Source organism: Panthera uncia, assembly GCF_023721935.1.
Source record: "Panthera uncia isolate 11264 chromosome C1 unlocalized genomic scaffold, Puncia_PCG_1.0 HiC_scaffold_4, whole genome shotgun sequence".
Taxonomy (NCBI): domain Eukaryota; kingdom Metazoa; phylum Chordata; class Mammalia; order Carnivora; family Felidae; genus Panthera; species Panthera uncia.
Window position 1 is genome coordinate 61,183,890 of NW_026057585.1, and position 14,597 is coordinate 61,198,486.

General features: G+C 56.0%; 1 protein-coding gene across 1 annotated transcript in view; it reads left to right on the forward strand.

Annotated features, from left to right (window-relative positions):
- The window catches only part of USP24 (ubiquitin specific peptidase 24), a 141,063-nt gene extending 138,039 nt beyond the window's left edge, over window positions 1-3,024 (forward strand). The window contains exon 68 of the mRNA XM_049617096.1: window positions 281-3,024. Coding sequence (XP_049473053.1) covers window positions 281-343 — 63 coding nt within the window. The 3' untranslated portion in view covers window positions 344-3,024. The remainder of the gene's footprint in view (window positions 1-280) is intronic.
- Window positions 3,025-14,597: the final 11,573 nt, after the last annotated feature.

Genomic DNA, 14,597 nt, shown 5'->3' on the forward strand with positions numbered 1-14,597 from the left:
ACGCAGCGGTTCGCACGGCTTTCCCAAGCGCGGCCTGCATTGTTGTACAGGAACATGGTGACCCGAGGGCTCAGTGACCACACGAGAGCATAGAAATGAGAGTTTTGCACAATCAGGAACTGTCAAACACAGGGTGTTACAGTTAGGTTTTTATTTCCCTTTGATCAAACGTGGAGCTGTTGAATGCGGACATTACCGAACACAAATAAGTCCCTCGGTGTTGAGAAGCTTTTCTCTAACTTGACCGTGCATGAACTTAACCTCCTTCTCTTTTTCAAAGGGTTCAGAGTCACCCATGATGATTGGCGAGTTGAGAAGCGACCTGGATGATGTCGACCCCTAGAGGAACAGCATGCCCAGCGTGCGGTGAGGAGTCACAGCTCCAGTACTGGGTGTTCAGCACCCTCTCAAAATCCAGTTCTCACCCTTGAGCCCTTTAGAAGAGCCCGAAGCTCGGACTAGGAGAGCCTGCCGTGATCCCAGAGGAGCGTGTGTTTTTAAAGAAGGCACTCTTGGCCCCTGGAGAAGGTTCAGGAGCTGTTTGGCAGTGGGAGGAGGCCTTCCTCCGGATCACCTGTCCCGGGGCACAGTCCAAATGTGGATTCACAGTTCTGTGGAAATTCTAGGAAATAAAGCCGCTGGCAGACTTTTTCGTTTCACAAACATACAAGAGTGAATGAGGGTAAAGCCGTTGCTTTCTCTTTGATGCTACAACGGAAGTTCCTTTGGATTTTATATTTAAAAAAAAAAAAAAAAAGCTGCCTTTAGATAGGCGGGGGCAAATTTTTAATCTTGCAGTAACATTGAATAGGAATATCCAATTTAAAATGATGTAAAGATAGGTAATAAAATTCCTTTCCACTGTAAAATAGTAGTTGAAGAACTCCGTTTACACAGACCTTTGTATTTAATATGTCTCCCTGTTTGTATAGAATCTCAGACGGGTCAGGATCAGAGCCCTAGGCATGAAGTTGGACCGTGATGAAATGTTACCAGGATCAAAAATTGGGAAATTTATTATGCTCTTTAAGGTATTTTTCTGATATGATTCAGGTTGAAAAGAGCAATTAAAAAAACAAAAGTGTTCTTCAGAAGTACAGGGTTCATTCTTTGATATCAATCACTAAGGAAGTTGTGGCATTTTTCCCCAAATTTTGAAAACAGCAAAATAAAAAGCACTTTAAATTATAACCTTACGGAGTTTGACTTCATAAAATCACCTTTCTAATGCTTGGAGACATATTGAATAAACTGTAGTCTTAAATCATGTGATCTGCAATCATTTGCTTTTGCTTAAAACATAATTATCAAGACCCTTTGGCGCTGGTTGTGTATGAAGTTAAATATTTGAGTTGAGAAACACTGCTCTGTGAGTTGTAGTAATTTGAACGGGGAGAAGGAATTTGAGACCTTGTTTCTCTGCAACATGACTAGCGAACAGTGAAAAGATTGGGACAAGATTTACTTTCCCAGAAATAAGCAGGAAGTAATTGAACAACTGGCCACTTCGTCGGTATTTCCCAATTCTAGCACCATTCACTCCTTTCAGATTTGGATCCCAGAGGGGAGAAGGGATATGCCACCGTACTTCATATATTTTGTGCATTTTGTATTTTGAGTCACATTTTACCTTTAGTTATGTGCTCTGCCTTGTTTTCAACTCACCGCGCACAGAACTAGGGAAGCTTAGGAAGTGCCAGGTTGCCCCTGTCGGTTAGATTTGCCAAGTCAAAGAGGCGTGGCCAGCCCCAAAGTGCCTTTTTGGTGGCTTTCCAGTTGTGTGGACACGTGACAGGACAGACCTTCACTGCTGTGCACCTCGGCACCCGGCCCCGTCACTACTGAGCGCTGAGGTGACTGTGCAGCCGGCCGCAGCCGGTACCCGTGTCTACAGCCCGCCGCAGGCCAGTGGCGGCCATTGTCAAGGACGCTGTGCAGAGGGAGGCCGCCTTTAAGAACAGAACTGCGCCCTCGGAGAATTGGTCAGAAGCAGTTGGCAAATTGTCTATGGTTCTGCCGTCCTTGGGAATTCAGATGTGAGGTTTTAAAATCAATTCTGAGAACACGGATACTCCCCTGTCCTACTGTTTTCCCTACCCCACCCTCAACCTTCTCTCCGCCCCCATCCTCACACAACGATTGCGTAGGACATGACCTTGAAATGCCGGTGATGATCTGTGTTGGGATATCATCGCTGGCAACTGCACTCTCAGGAGCCCAAATTCAGGAGTGAAATTGCCACTTCTAGTCCCTTATTTCCTATGGAAACAACACCCCCCGCCACCCCCAGGACCTGCTGTCCTCACCGTAAGGCTTCATCAGGATCGCCCGTCACTGTTGTGTGTCATACGCGCTGGTTAAGTTTGTGTCATCGCTGCAGTGGACATCACTTCCTCTTTGCCGGGAACCACTTGATTTCCAATGGCTGCAGTCTGCAAACCTGCTGATGACTTTTTTTTTAATGTACAACAAAGTGACAATTACGACAGGCTTACCTTGGAAGAGTTGTCATTTTTACTGCCAATTTTTTGGACGAAGATGTTTTTATAAATCTTTCAAAATGGTCTGCACATCGAATAGGAATTGCACAACTAACTCAATGCTGTGTGTTCTCAAGAAGCTCCCTTCGTGAGGCCCTCCGCAGGGTGCCCGCTCTGCCCCGTAGAGGCGTCTGGGAAGGAAAACCAACGAGCAGCCCAGCAGGTATCTTGCCCATGACTTCTCCTGGAGCGCTCACACGGTCACTGGCACTAGAAGCAATTGTAGGACCTAGGGCATCGTGTCCTCGGACTCACCCTATCTTGCCCCACCCTCCCTGCTAACATTGAGGCGTGTGCAGTTACCTTCTGAGCTTGGAACAAGCAGACTGGAATTTTCCTCTGCTACCTCTTGTGTACAAAATCTTGTTTATAAAATTTCAAAAGGAAGTAGGTAAACTAGGGAAGAATCGTAATCCTAAATTTGGATCATGAGTGGCAGAGTTCTTAGCTTCTAAGGGTATAAAATAAATTTTTCAAAAATGTAGAGTTGGAGTCTCGCCGGCCTTTTTCTGCACGGTGCGGGGAGGGGTGCCCTGGGCCTGTGGCCTGGGGTTGCTTTTGGAACTTTGCACTGATGACGTGAATAAGGCCCCCCCTTTAACGATGAGAGGTGACGGGTCTTCTGAGCCTTGTGTGGTTCTCTCCTCTGGATAGCCTGATCATTTTAGGGTTCATGTGCCAAACTCAGGCTGATGGCCTACGGACGTCTCCCTGTAGCTTTTAGGCCTGCCAAGCGGTCCCAGCATAAATCACGTCCCTGGTCCAGGTGGGCTTCTCGCTAGACCCCAGAGGTCTCCGTCTCACTCCTGATGTCCTGTGCGTGTGCACATGGCCCCCCTCCCCTGGGATGTTTGCTGCTCCACACTTGGCTCTTCTGTGGGCGCACACCCACTCCCCACACGCAGTGTCAGCCTACGCAAGACCCAAGGCTCTCCCTTCGCTCAGTCCTGGAGTGGCCACAGCGTGGAGATCTACCGAACCCACCCCTGGCCCTGCGCCCCCTTGGGCGAGGGAGGGGAGGTCCATCTCTGCATAGCAGGGCGAGGTGCCTGTGGGCAGAGACCATTCCTCCCCGGCACGCAGGCTGTTCGCATCCGGCAGTAAACACCTTCCGTGATGCGCAATGGTCAGAAAATGCGGTCTGGGAGGATTTTTGTTTTGCAGGCAGATTCCCCTATCATCTATGATATGGGCTGCTTAGAGGTAGGCCTCGCTTAAGACCGCTGCCCTCCCCAACCTCACAGAGGCTGGGAATCAGGAATGCCACAGGGGCACCAGTTCCCAAAGAGGGGGCGCCCAGCCACCTAGGGGACTCAGGGAAGGCAGATTTTATCCTACGACAGGCATATGTGCTCATGACTAACTCAGCCATTCCAGGAACTCATCAGGTGCCTCGTATAAACAGGGCATCATCCTGGACAGTCAAACTCAGACAATGGTCCTGACCAAGCTGTTTTTATTTTACAAGTCACCATATAATAAAAAGGCCATAAAACCCAGAATAAATTTCTTCGAGTTATAAAAGCGAAACGGAGGTCTAGAAAAGCTTGCTGTAGAAAGACAGTAGAGACAGCTGTTTACAAACAGACCAAATAGAGGAATCTTGCTTGTTTGGGTGGGGGTGGGGGTAGGGGAGTTGAGGGGAGCTGCCTTTCCCCTCCACCCCTCAGAAGCCCCTCTCCCCCGACCCCCGGTCACAGTGAACTTGCCAGCGCCATTCACCCAGCGCTCTGTCCCGCCTCAGGTCTGAGCGCCCCTTGGTATCCTCACAAGGTTACTACAAAGATGGGGTGCCCAACCTGTGCAGTAAAAAAAGGCTTGGCTTTACAGCCAGATCTGGTTTACGTCCAGGCCCTACCTCGCTTCCTGGCCGCCCACCCCCCTCTGGTTCCCAGTTTCTTCTTCCCCGAAGTGTGGGTGGCCGTGTGTCCCACACAGGGTATGAGCGAGGGCTGGGTGAGATGGGTTGCGGGCCCCGCGGCCTCCTGTGCAAACTGCAAAGTCCGCGCTGGGGGATGCCTCCCGCAGGCCATGCTGGGCGCACGGCCACCACCACACCCGCGCGGGAAGAGGGCTGCTGGGAGAAACAGGCCCCGGGCGCCCATCAAACACCTGGGACGGTCTCCTGCCTCTGGCTGGGTCTCTGGCACCGTTGCCGGTGGCTCAGGGGCGGGCACGTAGACCTAGGAATATCACCAACAGAAGCGTCTCCCCGGGTGAGCCCTAGTGGCGGGACTGGGGGAGCCCGCAGGCCACCCAACTGATGAAGATCCCTCTCCCGAAGGAGCGAGGACCTGAAACAAGGTATCCCTGCGGCCGACCCATGGTTCGTTCTGGCCTCAAATGTCCTCATCTATCCCATGGGTAGAATAGACCCTGCCTTTGTCCCAGGGCTGTTCTGAAACCCTGGGAGAATGTGGGTGGAGAAGCTCGTCGGACCTTAGGAAACAGGGGCCAGACCTGGGGAAGCACTGCCCTGTCAGCGCCTATCCAGCCTGCACCCCCATAGGTGTGGGAAACTGATCGGTTAATCAGGGAGCCCACGGGCTTCTCCAAAGCGGGCAGGTGAGGAGCCATCTCCCTGTTTCACACTCACTGCCCCTTCCAGCCCTCAAGTGCCCCCTGCCCACCCATGGGAGGATGATCACCTCCTTCACGGAGCCCTCGGGGTCGTTCTGCCCACCTGTGTTGGCGCCCGGGAGCGGCGGGCAGGAAGCTGAGCGCAACTTGACCCGCATAAATAGCGGAAGGGCCGGCACCTGCACCCTGCTCACCCGGCCTTCCACTTAGCACAGGGCGATCGAGGCTGAGCGGTCACGTTCTCCCGGGTAGGGAGCCCACGTCCCCCCGAGTGCCAGCGCCACAGCTCCAGGAAGCTAGAAGTGTCCCCTGCCCCTTGGGGCCCAGGCTGGGTGGAGGGGGGGGCGGGGGAAGAAGGGAGAAGGAGGAACCATCTCAAAGCTCAGCCAGGGCCTGGGACCACGGCTCCAGGCCTGGGCGGGGAGGCACTGGGACCCCTGGGACGCCTGCCCCCGCCCCGCAAAGACCAGCTTCGGCCAGTGGCCTCCTCACCGGCCCCGCCTCCTGCACCAACTCTTGGCTCCTCACCACATGGGTGTTGTCCCCTTCATAGGTCCCAGGTTGTGGGAGGCCCGGGGTGGGGGAGGACGCCACAGCCAGTCAGCATCCAGCCCGCCTCGCAGGCCACGGTGACCTGCCAGGGCCCAGGGACAAAAGCAAACGCGTGTCCAGCAGCAGCACACGAGGAACCAGGCCTGCAGAGCCCGGGTCCATCACGCCAATAGCAATCTCGCGTCCCCAGCCCTATGCCTCCTCCGGCCTTCCTTCTCCCAGTCAGCAGTAACGCCATCCGCCCAGGGGTCCCTGCAGCCCTCCCCGCACATCCAGCCCATCCGGTCTGCGGGCTCCTCCCTCAGGCTCCAGTGTGCTCCACACCCCAACCCTGCACCGAGGCCCCACTCCTCGGTCTGGACAGTCACAGAGGGTGTCCGCTTGTCTACAGCTGGTCCCCCTGCTCCTGCCCTGTCCCCTGAAGTCTTCCCCGTGGCCAGAATGAACCTGTGCCAACCCGGGTCAGACACCCCATTTCCCTGAGCACACCCACACCCCGGGCTCAGAACCCTGAGGGGCTCCCAGCTCATTCAGGCAAAATCCAAAGTCCTTACTGTGGCCCTCAGGCCCCATCTGACCTTGTCCTGTCCTCTCTCTGGTCCCCCTGACTCACTGGGTTCCCATCCCACGGGCCTCCTGTCTGCTCCTGTTGCCCCCAGGCAGGCTCCCCGTGTGAGAGTCTTCACCCTGGCTGTTCCCACTGCTGGAATGCTGTTCCCTACAATGTCCTCCACCTTCTGAGTGAGGCCTCTCCTAAACCACACCCCCACCCGACATTCCCTCCCCTGCTTGCTTCTCCTCCATAGCACCTTTTAAGTGCTCTGTATTACGTTTTTGTTTACCGCCCTTCTCTCCCACGGAAATGGACACCCCAGGAAAGAAGGGCTAGTTGGGTCTGCATCCCCAGCGCCCGGACAGTGCTGGGAACGCTGCAGTCCTTGCTCAATACAGGCTGAGCAATGGACCTGAGACAGTCCCTGCCCTCCAGAAATGCGTCATCCAGACCTCACACTCAGAGTCTTGTGCTTTTATCAGCCTCTTCGAAGTGCATTTTAAGAGCAGGCTCCCCAGGGCTTCTCATTAAGAAGCTCCCGGGGGTTTTTTAAAGGGAAGAGAGGAGACAGCTGTTGATTGCTGTCTGAAGGCCTGTGCGGGCAGGCCTCAGGCCCCAGGCTGTGTGCGCGCCTGCTCGCTCGCGCTCGCGCTCTCTCTCTCTCTCTCTCTCTCTCTCCTTGCTTGCCTTGCTGGCCACTCCTCCGCCTTCAGCACGCATTCAGCTCATATGTCCCCTCCTCCGGGTCACAGCAGAGTCCTCTCTGTCCCCAGAATCCAGTGGGGCTCCTGGCCCTGAGTAGCGTCCCAGCAGACTTGTTAAATGGATTAATCAAGGAACGCAGGAGTACTGCATTTCGTTAGGCAGCACTTACGCATATTCTCTGCAGGGGGAGCCACGTGCCCAGATTGCAAGGCTCCCTAATCGGGACAAAAGCACAAACTGGCCCAGCTACACATGCGCGCGCACACACACACGCACACACACACACACACACGCGCGCGCGCGCGCGCGCAGTTCACAGTGGGGGGGGGGGGGGGGGGGGGGCACAGGTGCCCGTAGCACCTGGGTCAGTGCAGAGCCTTAGCTGGAGGTTCTCTGTCACCTCTATTTTCTCACTGAAATAGGAAGCAGGGAGCCCGCTGGAAGGCAGGATGGGGGAGAAGGTTTGGAGGTTTGAGGGGAAAGAAGGTCCGAGGCCGTCCTCCCAGGGCAAGGCACATCTCGCAGGGCTTAGGGGCGTGGGCTCCGGGGCAGGGCCATTCAATCTCCTCCGTGCTTCTGTGAAATGAAACAGAGAATGAAATAAGAGGGGACGGGTGAAGGGCTAGAATGCGTGGGTTTCGGGGGCAACCTCAAGGGCCCCCTGGAGGTCCGAGGCTGATCATTCAGGGAGGCCACAAAGCGTGCACGTGTCCTTGCGGTGTTCGGCCGCGGGGGTGCGGGGGGCAGAGCTGGCGGACAGCTGGGCGGAAGCAGAGCTGGGTTTTCGCCCACCGAGTACGGTACCTAGCGGGGCAAGGGCGCGGAGGGGGTGCGCTGGGGGTGGATGGAAGGCTGGCCCGGGAAGTTCCGGCTGGGTAGCAGGGAGACAGGTGAGGAGGCAAGAGGGAGCCAGGCGTGAAGAGTTGGTTGGAGGCATCAGAGGGTGGTAGGTGCGGTGGGCGTGGGGGAAAGCGGGAGCTGGGAGTGAGCAAGAAAAAGAGAAAGTGGTGACCGGGAAAGGGGGGTGTCCGACACCTAAGCTCTGGAGGAGACACAGCCACAGGGAGCGACAAGGTTCTTGACCTTGCACGACAGAGGGAGCGGGGCTGAGGGAGGGTGGTGGCAAGGTCTTTCAGGGGAGGAAATGGGATTCCAGAGCCCCGAGAGGGCTATCTGTGTGCGCCCTGGAGCCACCCAGCAGGAGAAGGTGACCGTGAGCTAGGCCTTCTGTACATAGGGATGCCACCTGACGACGGGAGCTTCCATGTTGGCATTTATGGAGAACAGGACAGCGCTCTGGACGAGGCAGTGAGGAGCAGGGAGGACCCTTCCCCACCTCGGGCCCCAGGCTGTGGGAGAGGAGAAGGAGGCAGCAGTGACCTTGGCGGAGGGGGGGGGGGGAGGGGGGGGAAGGGGACCCCAGGCAGAGCAAGAAGGGGAAGGAACGTTCCAAGAGGCATTTGAGGGCGAGAGGGCTGCTGGCAAAGGACCAGGATTTTGAGGGCAGGCACAGTGGCAGGTTTCAGGAAGGGAGGAAGGAAGGAACTAGGAGGAAGGGAAGGGATGGGCCCAGGGAAGAAGGCCCCTCAGGAGCGGTGGCGGTGCCCAGCTCGACCAGCAGAGGGCGCCCAGGACACAGCGTGAGAAGCCAGCGCCTTATCGCCCAGGCCAGGCAGAGCCCTACCGTTGCTGGTGGCCTGCTTCAGCTCCTGAGACCAAACCCTGGCCTGCCTTTGGCGAGCCCACAGGGAAGCAGTTAGGAGCACCGGCCTTATTGATGAGAGGCGGGAGGAGACGGTCACACAGGAAGAGATAGGTTAGGTGCTGTTGATAGGATCCAGTTGATAGGCACTGGATCCAGGCAGGCTTCCTGGAGGAGGCAAATCAGGACTTGTGGTCTGGCTATAAAGAAGCGACAGGCAGCAGTGCAGGGCCCGGCTGGAGACATTGGGACTGGAGGCTGGTTTTTAATGTCTCCTGAGGTCCCCGTCCCGGGTGGGGGGGTCCTGGGAGGTTCTGAACAAAAGAAATTCATGGTCCGAGTGCCAGCCTCAGTAATGCTTTAACCTGTTCCCAAAGCCCCTGCTCAGGAGCGACACCAGACCCATCATGCCCTATGAGCCTCCACCCCCCCACCCACCCCCCCAGGGGTGTCCCTCCATGCCAGCTCATGGAGACAATGGAGGCCAGTGACATGTATTCATACACCGCTTCTCCACACCAGTTCTCTCCCTGCAGGCTTAAAGGGAGGAGATGTCCAGCCGGTTGAGGGGCCCCATCCTTTCCCCCTGCCTCCTCCAGGAACCATCCTCCGACATCTCTCTGTCTCCACCTTGTGCACACCAAGGCTTACGGTCCCCTTCTCCTGTCAGCCTCTGAGCACACGCAGATCTCTTCCACAGTAAGAATAAATAAAAACAAACAAAACAGACCCAAAGCCCTGCCCCCCCGCCCCCGTCACCGCACGTGTTCCAGGCACTGTTCTAGACCGTGGGGTTACATCAGTGCCCCAGACAGATAAACTCCTGCCCTCGTACAGCCCTCACTCCTGCGGAACATAATACACAAAGATGTCAGTATGCGCCGTGGTAGAAGAGCTCGGGAGAAAGATGGAAAGGGGAGGGGTGGGAGAGCCGCACTTAGAGATAGGGTGGTCCAAGAGGGTCCGGCCCCTGCCACTGTTCCCAGGGCTCACGCCACACCTTCCGCCCCACCCTCACCCCTGCACACTGAGCTGGGCTCAGTCCCCCAGTCCTGCTGTGCCCCTCCTCAAGAGTGCCCCAGGGACCATGTGTGTCCGAACTCTGGAGTGGGGACAGGGAACCGGTCTGTGGAAAGTGCAGACTCCCCTGACCGACCCGCAGTCTCTAGGGCAGGGCCGGGGAATCTGCATTTCACAAGCTCCCACAGGAGATTCTGAGGCAGCCCAAAAAGTGTGGGTTTGCTCCCTGGACATGTGGCAGTGCTCGAAGTGGCCCAGGCTGCCCCACTCCACCCCGCAGCCGCAGGCGGGTCCACTCTTCCCTTCTGGAGTGCCCGTACATCTTTCTAGACGGCCTCAGGGCTGCCTCCTCCAGGCAGTACTCTCAGAAACAGGCCTGGGAGGCCAATGAGACAGGACCCCAGGCTGGGCTCCAGGACAGGGTGCTAGTCCCAGCTCTGCCAACTGAACCCACGGTGCGACCCAGAGCGAGTCACTGCCCCTCTCCGAGCCTCAGTGTGCTCATCCATAAAATGGTGACAGTAACTCCGACCTCTCCAAGGAGATGTGAGGCCAGATGAGGTGACAGTTCTGCCAATGTTTTATGGTCTCATGGCACAAGGGGAGGGGTCCATCACAGTGGACATGCGTGGAGGAGGCGGGGAACGGTTGGAGGGCAGTCGCATCCCTCCATACAAACAGCCCCTGTATCACCAGTTTGCATCCAGAAGACCCCAAGTGCTTGCACCCAATTTTCATCAACTGCCCCGGGGTCTGGGGTGCAAGGAGAGAATCGGCCAGCAGCCCCAAAGCCCCAGGCAAGTGGGGGTGGGGACCGGGAGGAATGTGCCATCGCAGCTCCCAGCCACTGACCCCGTCACCCCCAGGCCAAAATATTTCCATCACCTCCGGGTCAGGGTGTTAATGATGCAGGGAAGGCAGCCATCTGAGCCCGCATGGCCAGAAGCCCTGAAATCCACAGGGCAGTTAACCACCTTGCCCCTCGCCCTCAGGCCTTGCATCGCAGGGGTGCGGAAACAGGCTGGGGAAGATCCCGCAGGGAATAAGGGGTAGGGTCTGGACACCCCACCTCAGCCAGGGAAGATAAAGGTGTTCCCCGGGGAAGAGGTGGGGTGGCACTGACTGGCGTCCTGTTACTTTGATCGGAAAAACCGAGGCTCAGGCAGATGGTTTGAACATCACACCGCAGAAGACGAAGGAAGCAGAGAGAAGGAAGAGGCAGGAAAGGAAGCGAGAGAAGAAAACTGGAGTCACTGGGGACATCAAACTGTTCCAGACCGATTTACTTTTTCCAAAGGAAAAAGATGGAGAGGGTCATAGCTGATAATCCAGATTCCTCGGAGGAGTGAACACAGGCCTAAACCATCTGATGGTCCAGTCTGCCCCCGCCACCACCATCACCATCCCAGAAAGAAAAAAAACCCTGCTGTCCCTAAGTGATCCCTGCCCCTGGTAAATCTCTGCCCCCTGCTTCTCCTTCAGGGCTGTTTTCTTTGATTCATCTCGGATGCCACTACCTGCCACCCTTGGGGCGAAGATCAAATTAGCTAACGTGTTCACGAATCAGCAAACAGCACCACGGGGCACACGGAAGAATGCTGGCTCTCGTCAGGACAGCCCGTGTCCCCGCGCAGCACAGCGGTGACCCTGGGGACATTTGCCAAGTACAGAATCAACACCGGTCTCTGCTGGCTTTTTCCTCTTCTTTTCCCTGCTTTTCCCCAGGGTCACTTTCACAGAGATAATCCGGGTTTGTCTGGGGAAAAGATAGCAATGCCACTCGGTCTAAACCTGTGTTTGCAGCCAATACAGGTGCTGCCTGTCAGCCCCACCTTGCAGACCCCACAGCTGCCCCATCTTCCTGGGCCCTGAGGCCCAGCTCGGCCTTCCTACTAGTCACCCAGTCACCTGCCCGGCCCCGCTGAGAACCTGCTTGGCTGGCAGACCGGACAGCGGAGAAGGGTGAGGAGGGACGTGTCCTGTGGGAGCTGAGAGACGTGCCTAGGCCAGGAACACAGGGACACGGGGTCTGGCTTCAAAGCCCAGAGGGAGAGGTGGGGACTTTGGGGGTGCTGGAGGGGCTGGCTGGGAGCGGGGGAGGACAGGAGGGCCACAGGGGGTGAGTCCCAGCCCCTTATAGCCACACCGGGGACCTTACTCGCTCCAGTTCTCACGAAACCTCAGGTTTGCATGTTTCCCTGGGACCATGGCATCTGCCCTGCCTCCCTCAAAAGGTTGGAATAACACCCTGTTTCAGATGGGACCTTTGTAGGTCAAGTTCAGCGCCCTCACTCCGTGCCGGAATCTGTTCTCCAGCATGCCCCCAGGCGGTCCATTGGCTTCCCTCAAATTCTCTGATCAGATGGGGGTGAACGACTTCCTGGAAGCCCAATATTTTTTTTTTTTTTTAAATACAGCTAACATCACTGCTTATTTTCTGAGTGTAAAAATGCTATTTCTTGATCATTATTTACATGCTCCCTACACAAATTTCCTAAAGGAGAGTCCCATCACCCAGAGATGATCTCTTTTGAGTTTTTTCTATTCACAGCTACACACAGGTATATATGGGATCATATTCTTTTTTTTTTTAACGTTTATTTATTTTTGAGACAGAGAGAGACAGAGCATGAACAGGAGAGGGGCAGAGAGAGAGAGGGAGACACAGAATCCGAAACAGGCTCCAGGCTCTGAGCCGTCAGCACAGAGCCCGACGCGGGGCTCGAACTCACGGACCGCGAGATCATGACCTGAGCCGAAGTCGGATGCCTAACCGACTGAGCCACCCAGGCGCCCCTATATGGGATCATATTCTACATCTGTTGGGAATGAGTTCAAACTGCAGACACAGTGGCTGGAACAAATCAGGCTAAACTACCCCTCAGAGCTGGAACACCGGCGGTGGCTGACTTTGGTTCACCCCCTTATGGGCCCAAGCCAACGAATTTCTTTGCAGGTCTCATTAGCCAGGCTGGCAGTAGAGAATAGAATCGTCATGACTGGCTTCGGATCAATCAGAATTCATCGCCTGGGAGTGGGCATGGGATTCCTCCATACAAAACCAAGGAAGGAGGGAATTAACAGCGTTTGCTGCGTTCCGCTTTACAATTTCTCTTTTTATTCATTTTATACCAAGAACTTCTTTCCACATAGACTCGGGGGCATGGGGAGGAGATGGGAGATTGGAAAAAAGAAAAAAAGAAAGGAGAGTGGTGGTCGCCAGGGGCTTGGAGGAGGGGACGTGGGGAGTTAGTGTCTCATGGGTACAGGGTTTCAGTGGGGGTGATAAAAGCAGAGATGGGTGGGGCACCTGGGTGGCTCAGTCGGTTGAGCCTCCGACTTCGGCTCAGGTCATGCATGATCTCACGGTTCGTGGGTTCGAGCCCTGCATCAGGCTCTCTGCTGTCAGCACAGAGCCCACTTCGGATCCTCTGTCTCTCTCTCTCTCTCTCTCTCTCTCTCAAAAATGGGTGTTGGGGATGGTTGCACGACGGTGTGGACACCTTAACATCAGTGACTGTTCACTCAGAAAGCGTGAAGATAGCAAGTTTTATGTTATGTGCCTTTTACCGCAGTAAAAAAAGAAAGAAAGACTCAGTCATTGATGTAACAGGCATTTATTGAGGGCCTGTTGTGTCGCAAGGACTGAGTTAGGCACTGAGGACGCAGTGGTGAACCTAATAGGCGTCGTCCTTGCCTTCAGGGAGCTGAGGGTCTAATGAGGAAAGCGGAAAGTCACCAAAAGGATCCCCAAGTAAATGTGGCGGGACAGCTTTCGGGTAGGCTGGCCAGGAGAGGAGTGTGGCCCTGTGAGAGCAGGGGAAGTCGGCCAGAAGAGTCGCCATGTTTATGCCGCCATGTTTCTATGTTGCATAGCCGTAGCTGATCAGCCAGTCTCCTGTTGCTGGACGTTGAGCAAGGCCACAGGTAACACCCTTCTGTCGGTCCATCTCGGCACCCCTGATTAGTTCCTCGGCATGAGCTCCCGCGTGTGGCCTTGCAGAGCGCGGGGTGGGCGGTGCTGAGACGCTCCCCGCCCGCCGCCATGTTGACCCCCCGCCAGAGCCTGTGTCCTCTCCTTTCCCACCAGCAGTGTAAGAAACAGCCCTGTCCCTCCACGCTCCGCTAACACCACCTGTCGTGACCCTCTTTACGAAATGGGCCCGATGTCCTGAGTAAAATACGGGTTCTTGGTGTTTTCGGTGTGCATTCCTTGGATCATTCCTGAAGCCGACCGTGTTTTTCCCTTTGTCTCTTTTACGGGGTGGCAGATCTTTCCGGTGGCTGCACTCTTTTCTCTTTCCCTGCCTGGTTGTTAGCTCTCTCTGTAAAGAACGGTAACCTCTGTCTGTCAGATGTGACTGCTCATTCTTTGGGCGGCTCCGAGTGTCCCAGGTCCTCCTTCTACGGACACCGTAGCTTGTCCTGGTCAGTCCCGTCGGCCGGGCCTTCCGCACCTGCTCCAGGGAAGCATCCGCAGTCCACCTGATCCGGCCCCACCTACCCGCCCATGTCCCCTGCAGCCTTTCTCATCCTATCCTAGGCTCCACGCACACCTACCCCTGGGCCAATTCCTGGAACGTGGTGGGGTGACTCGGGGCGCCCAGCCCTCGTTCCGGCCGGTCTCCCACCCCTTTCTTCCCTGGTGAACCCTTCAGGACTCAGCTCGGTTCGAGTGACCTCTCTGAGGAGCTCTTGCGAACTCCCCAGGCGGGGCCAGACCCCCACCGTGCTTCTCATGGGAGCGTGGGCCCCCCAGACGGGCACGGGTCAGATGCCTCTCTCTATCCCCAGGGCCTGGGACACGGGGTGACATCAAGCAGGGGCTTGATGAGTGTCTGTAGCCAGAATAGATGGAGGAAGGAAGGAATAATGAAGTCTACCCCTACCCTTCCCTGCCCCCAGGCTGGCTGATCAGGCATCCGAGGCCTGCAGCTGCCCCCCC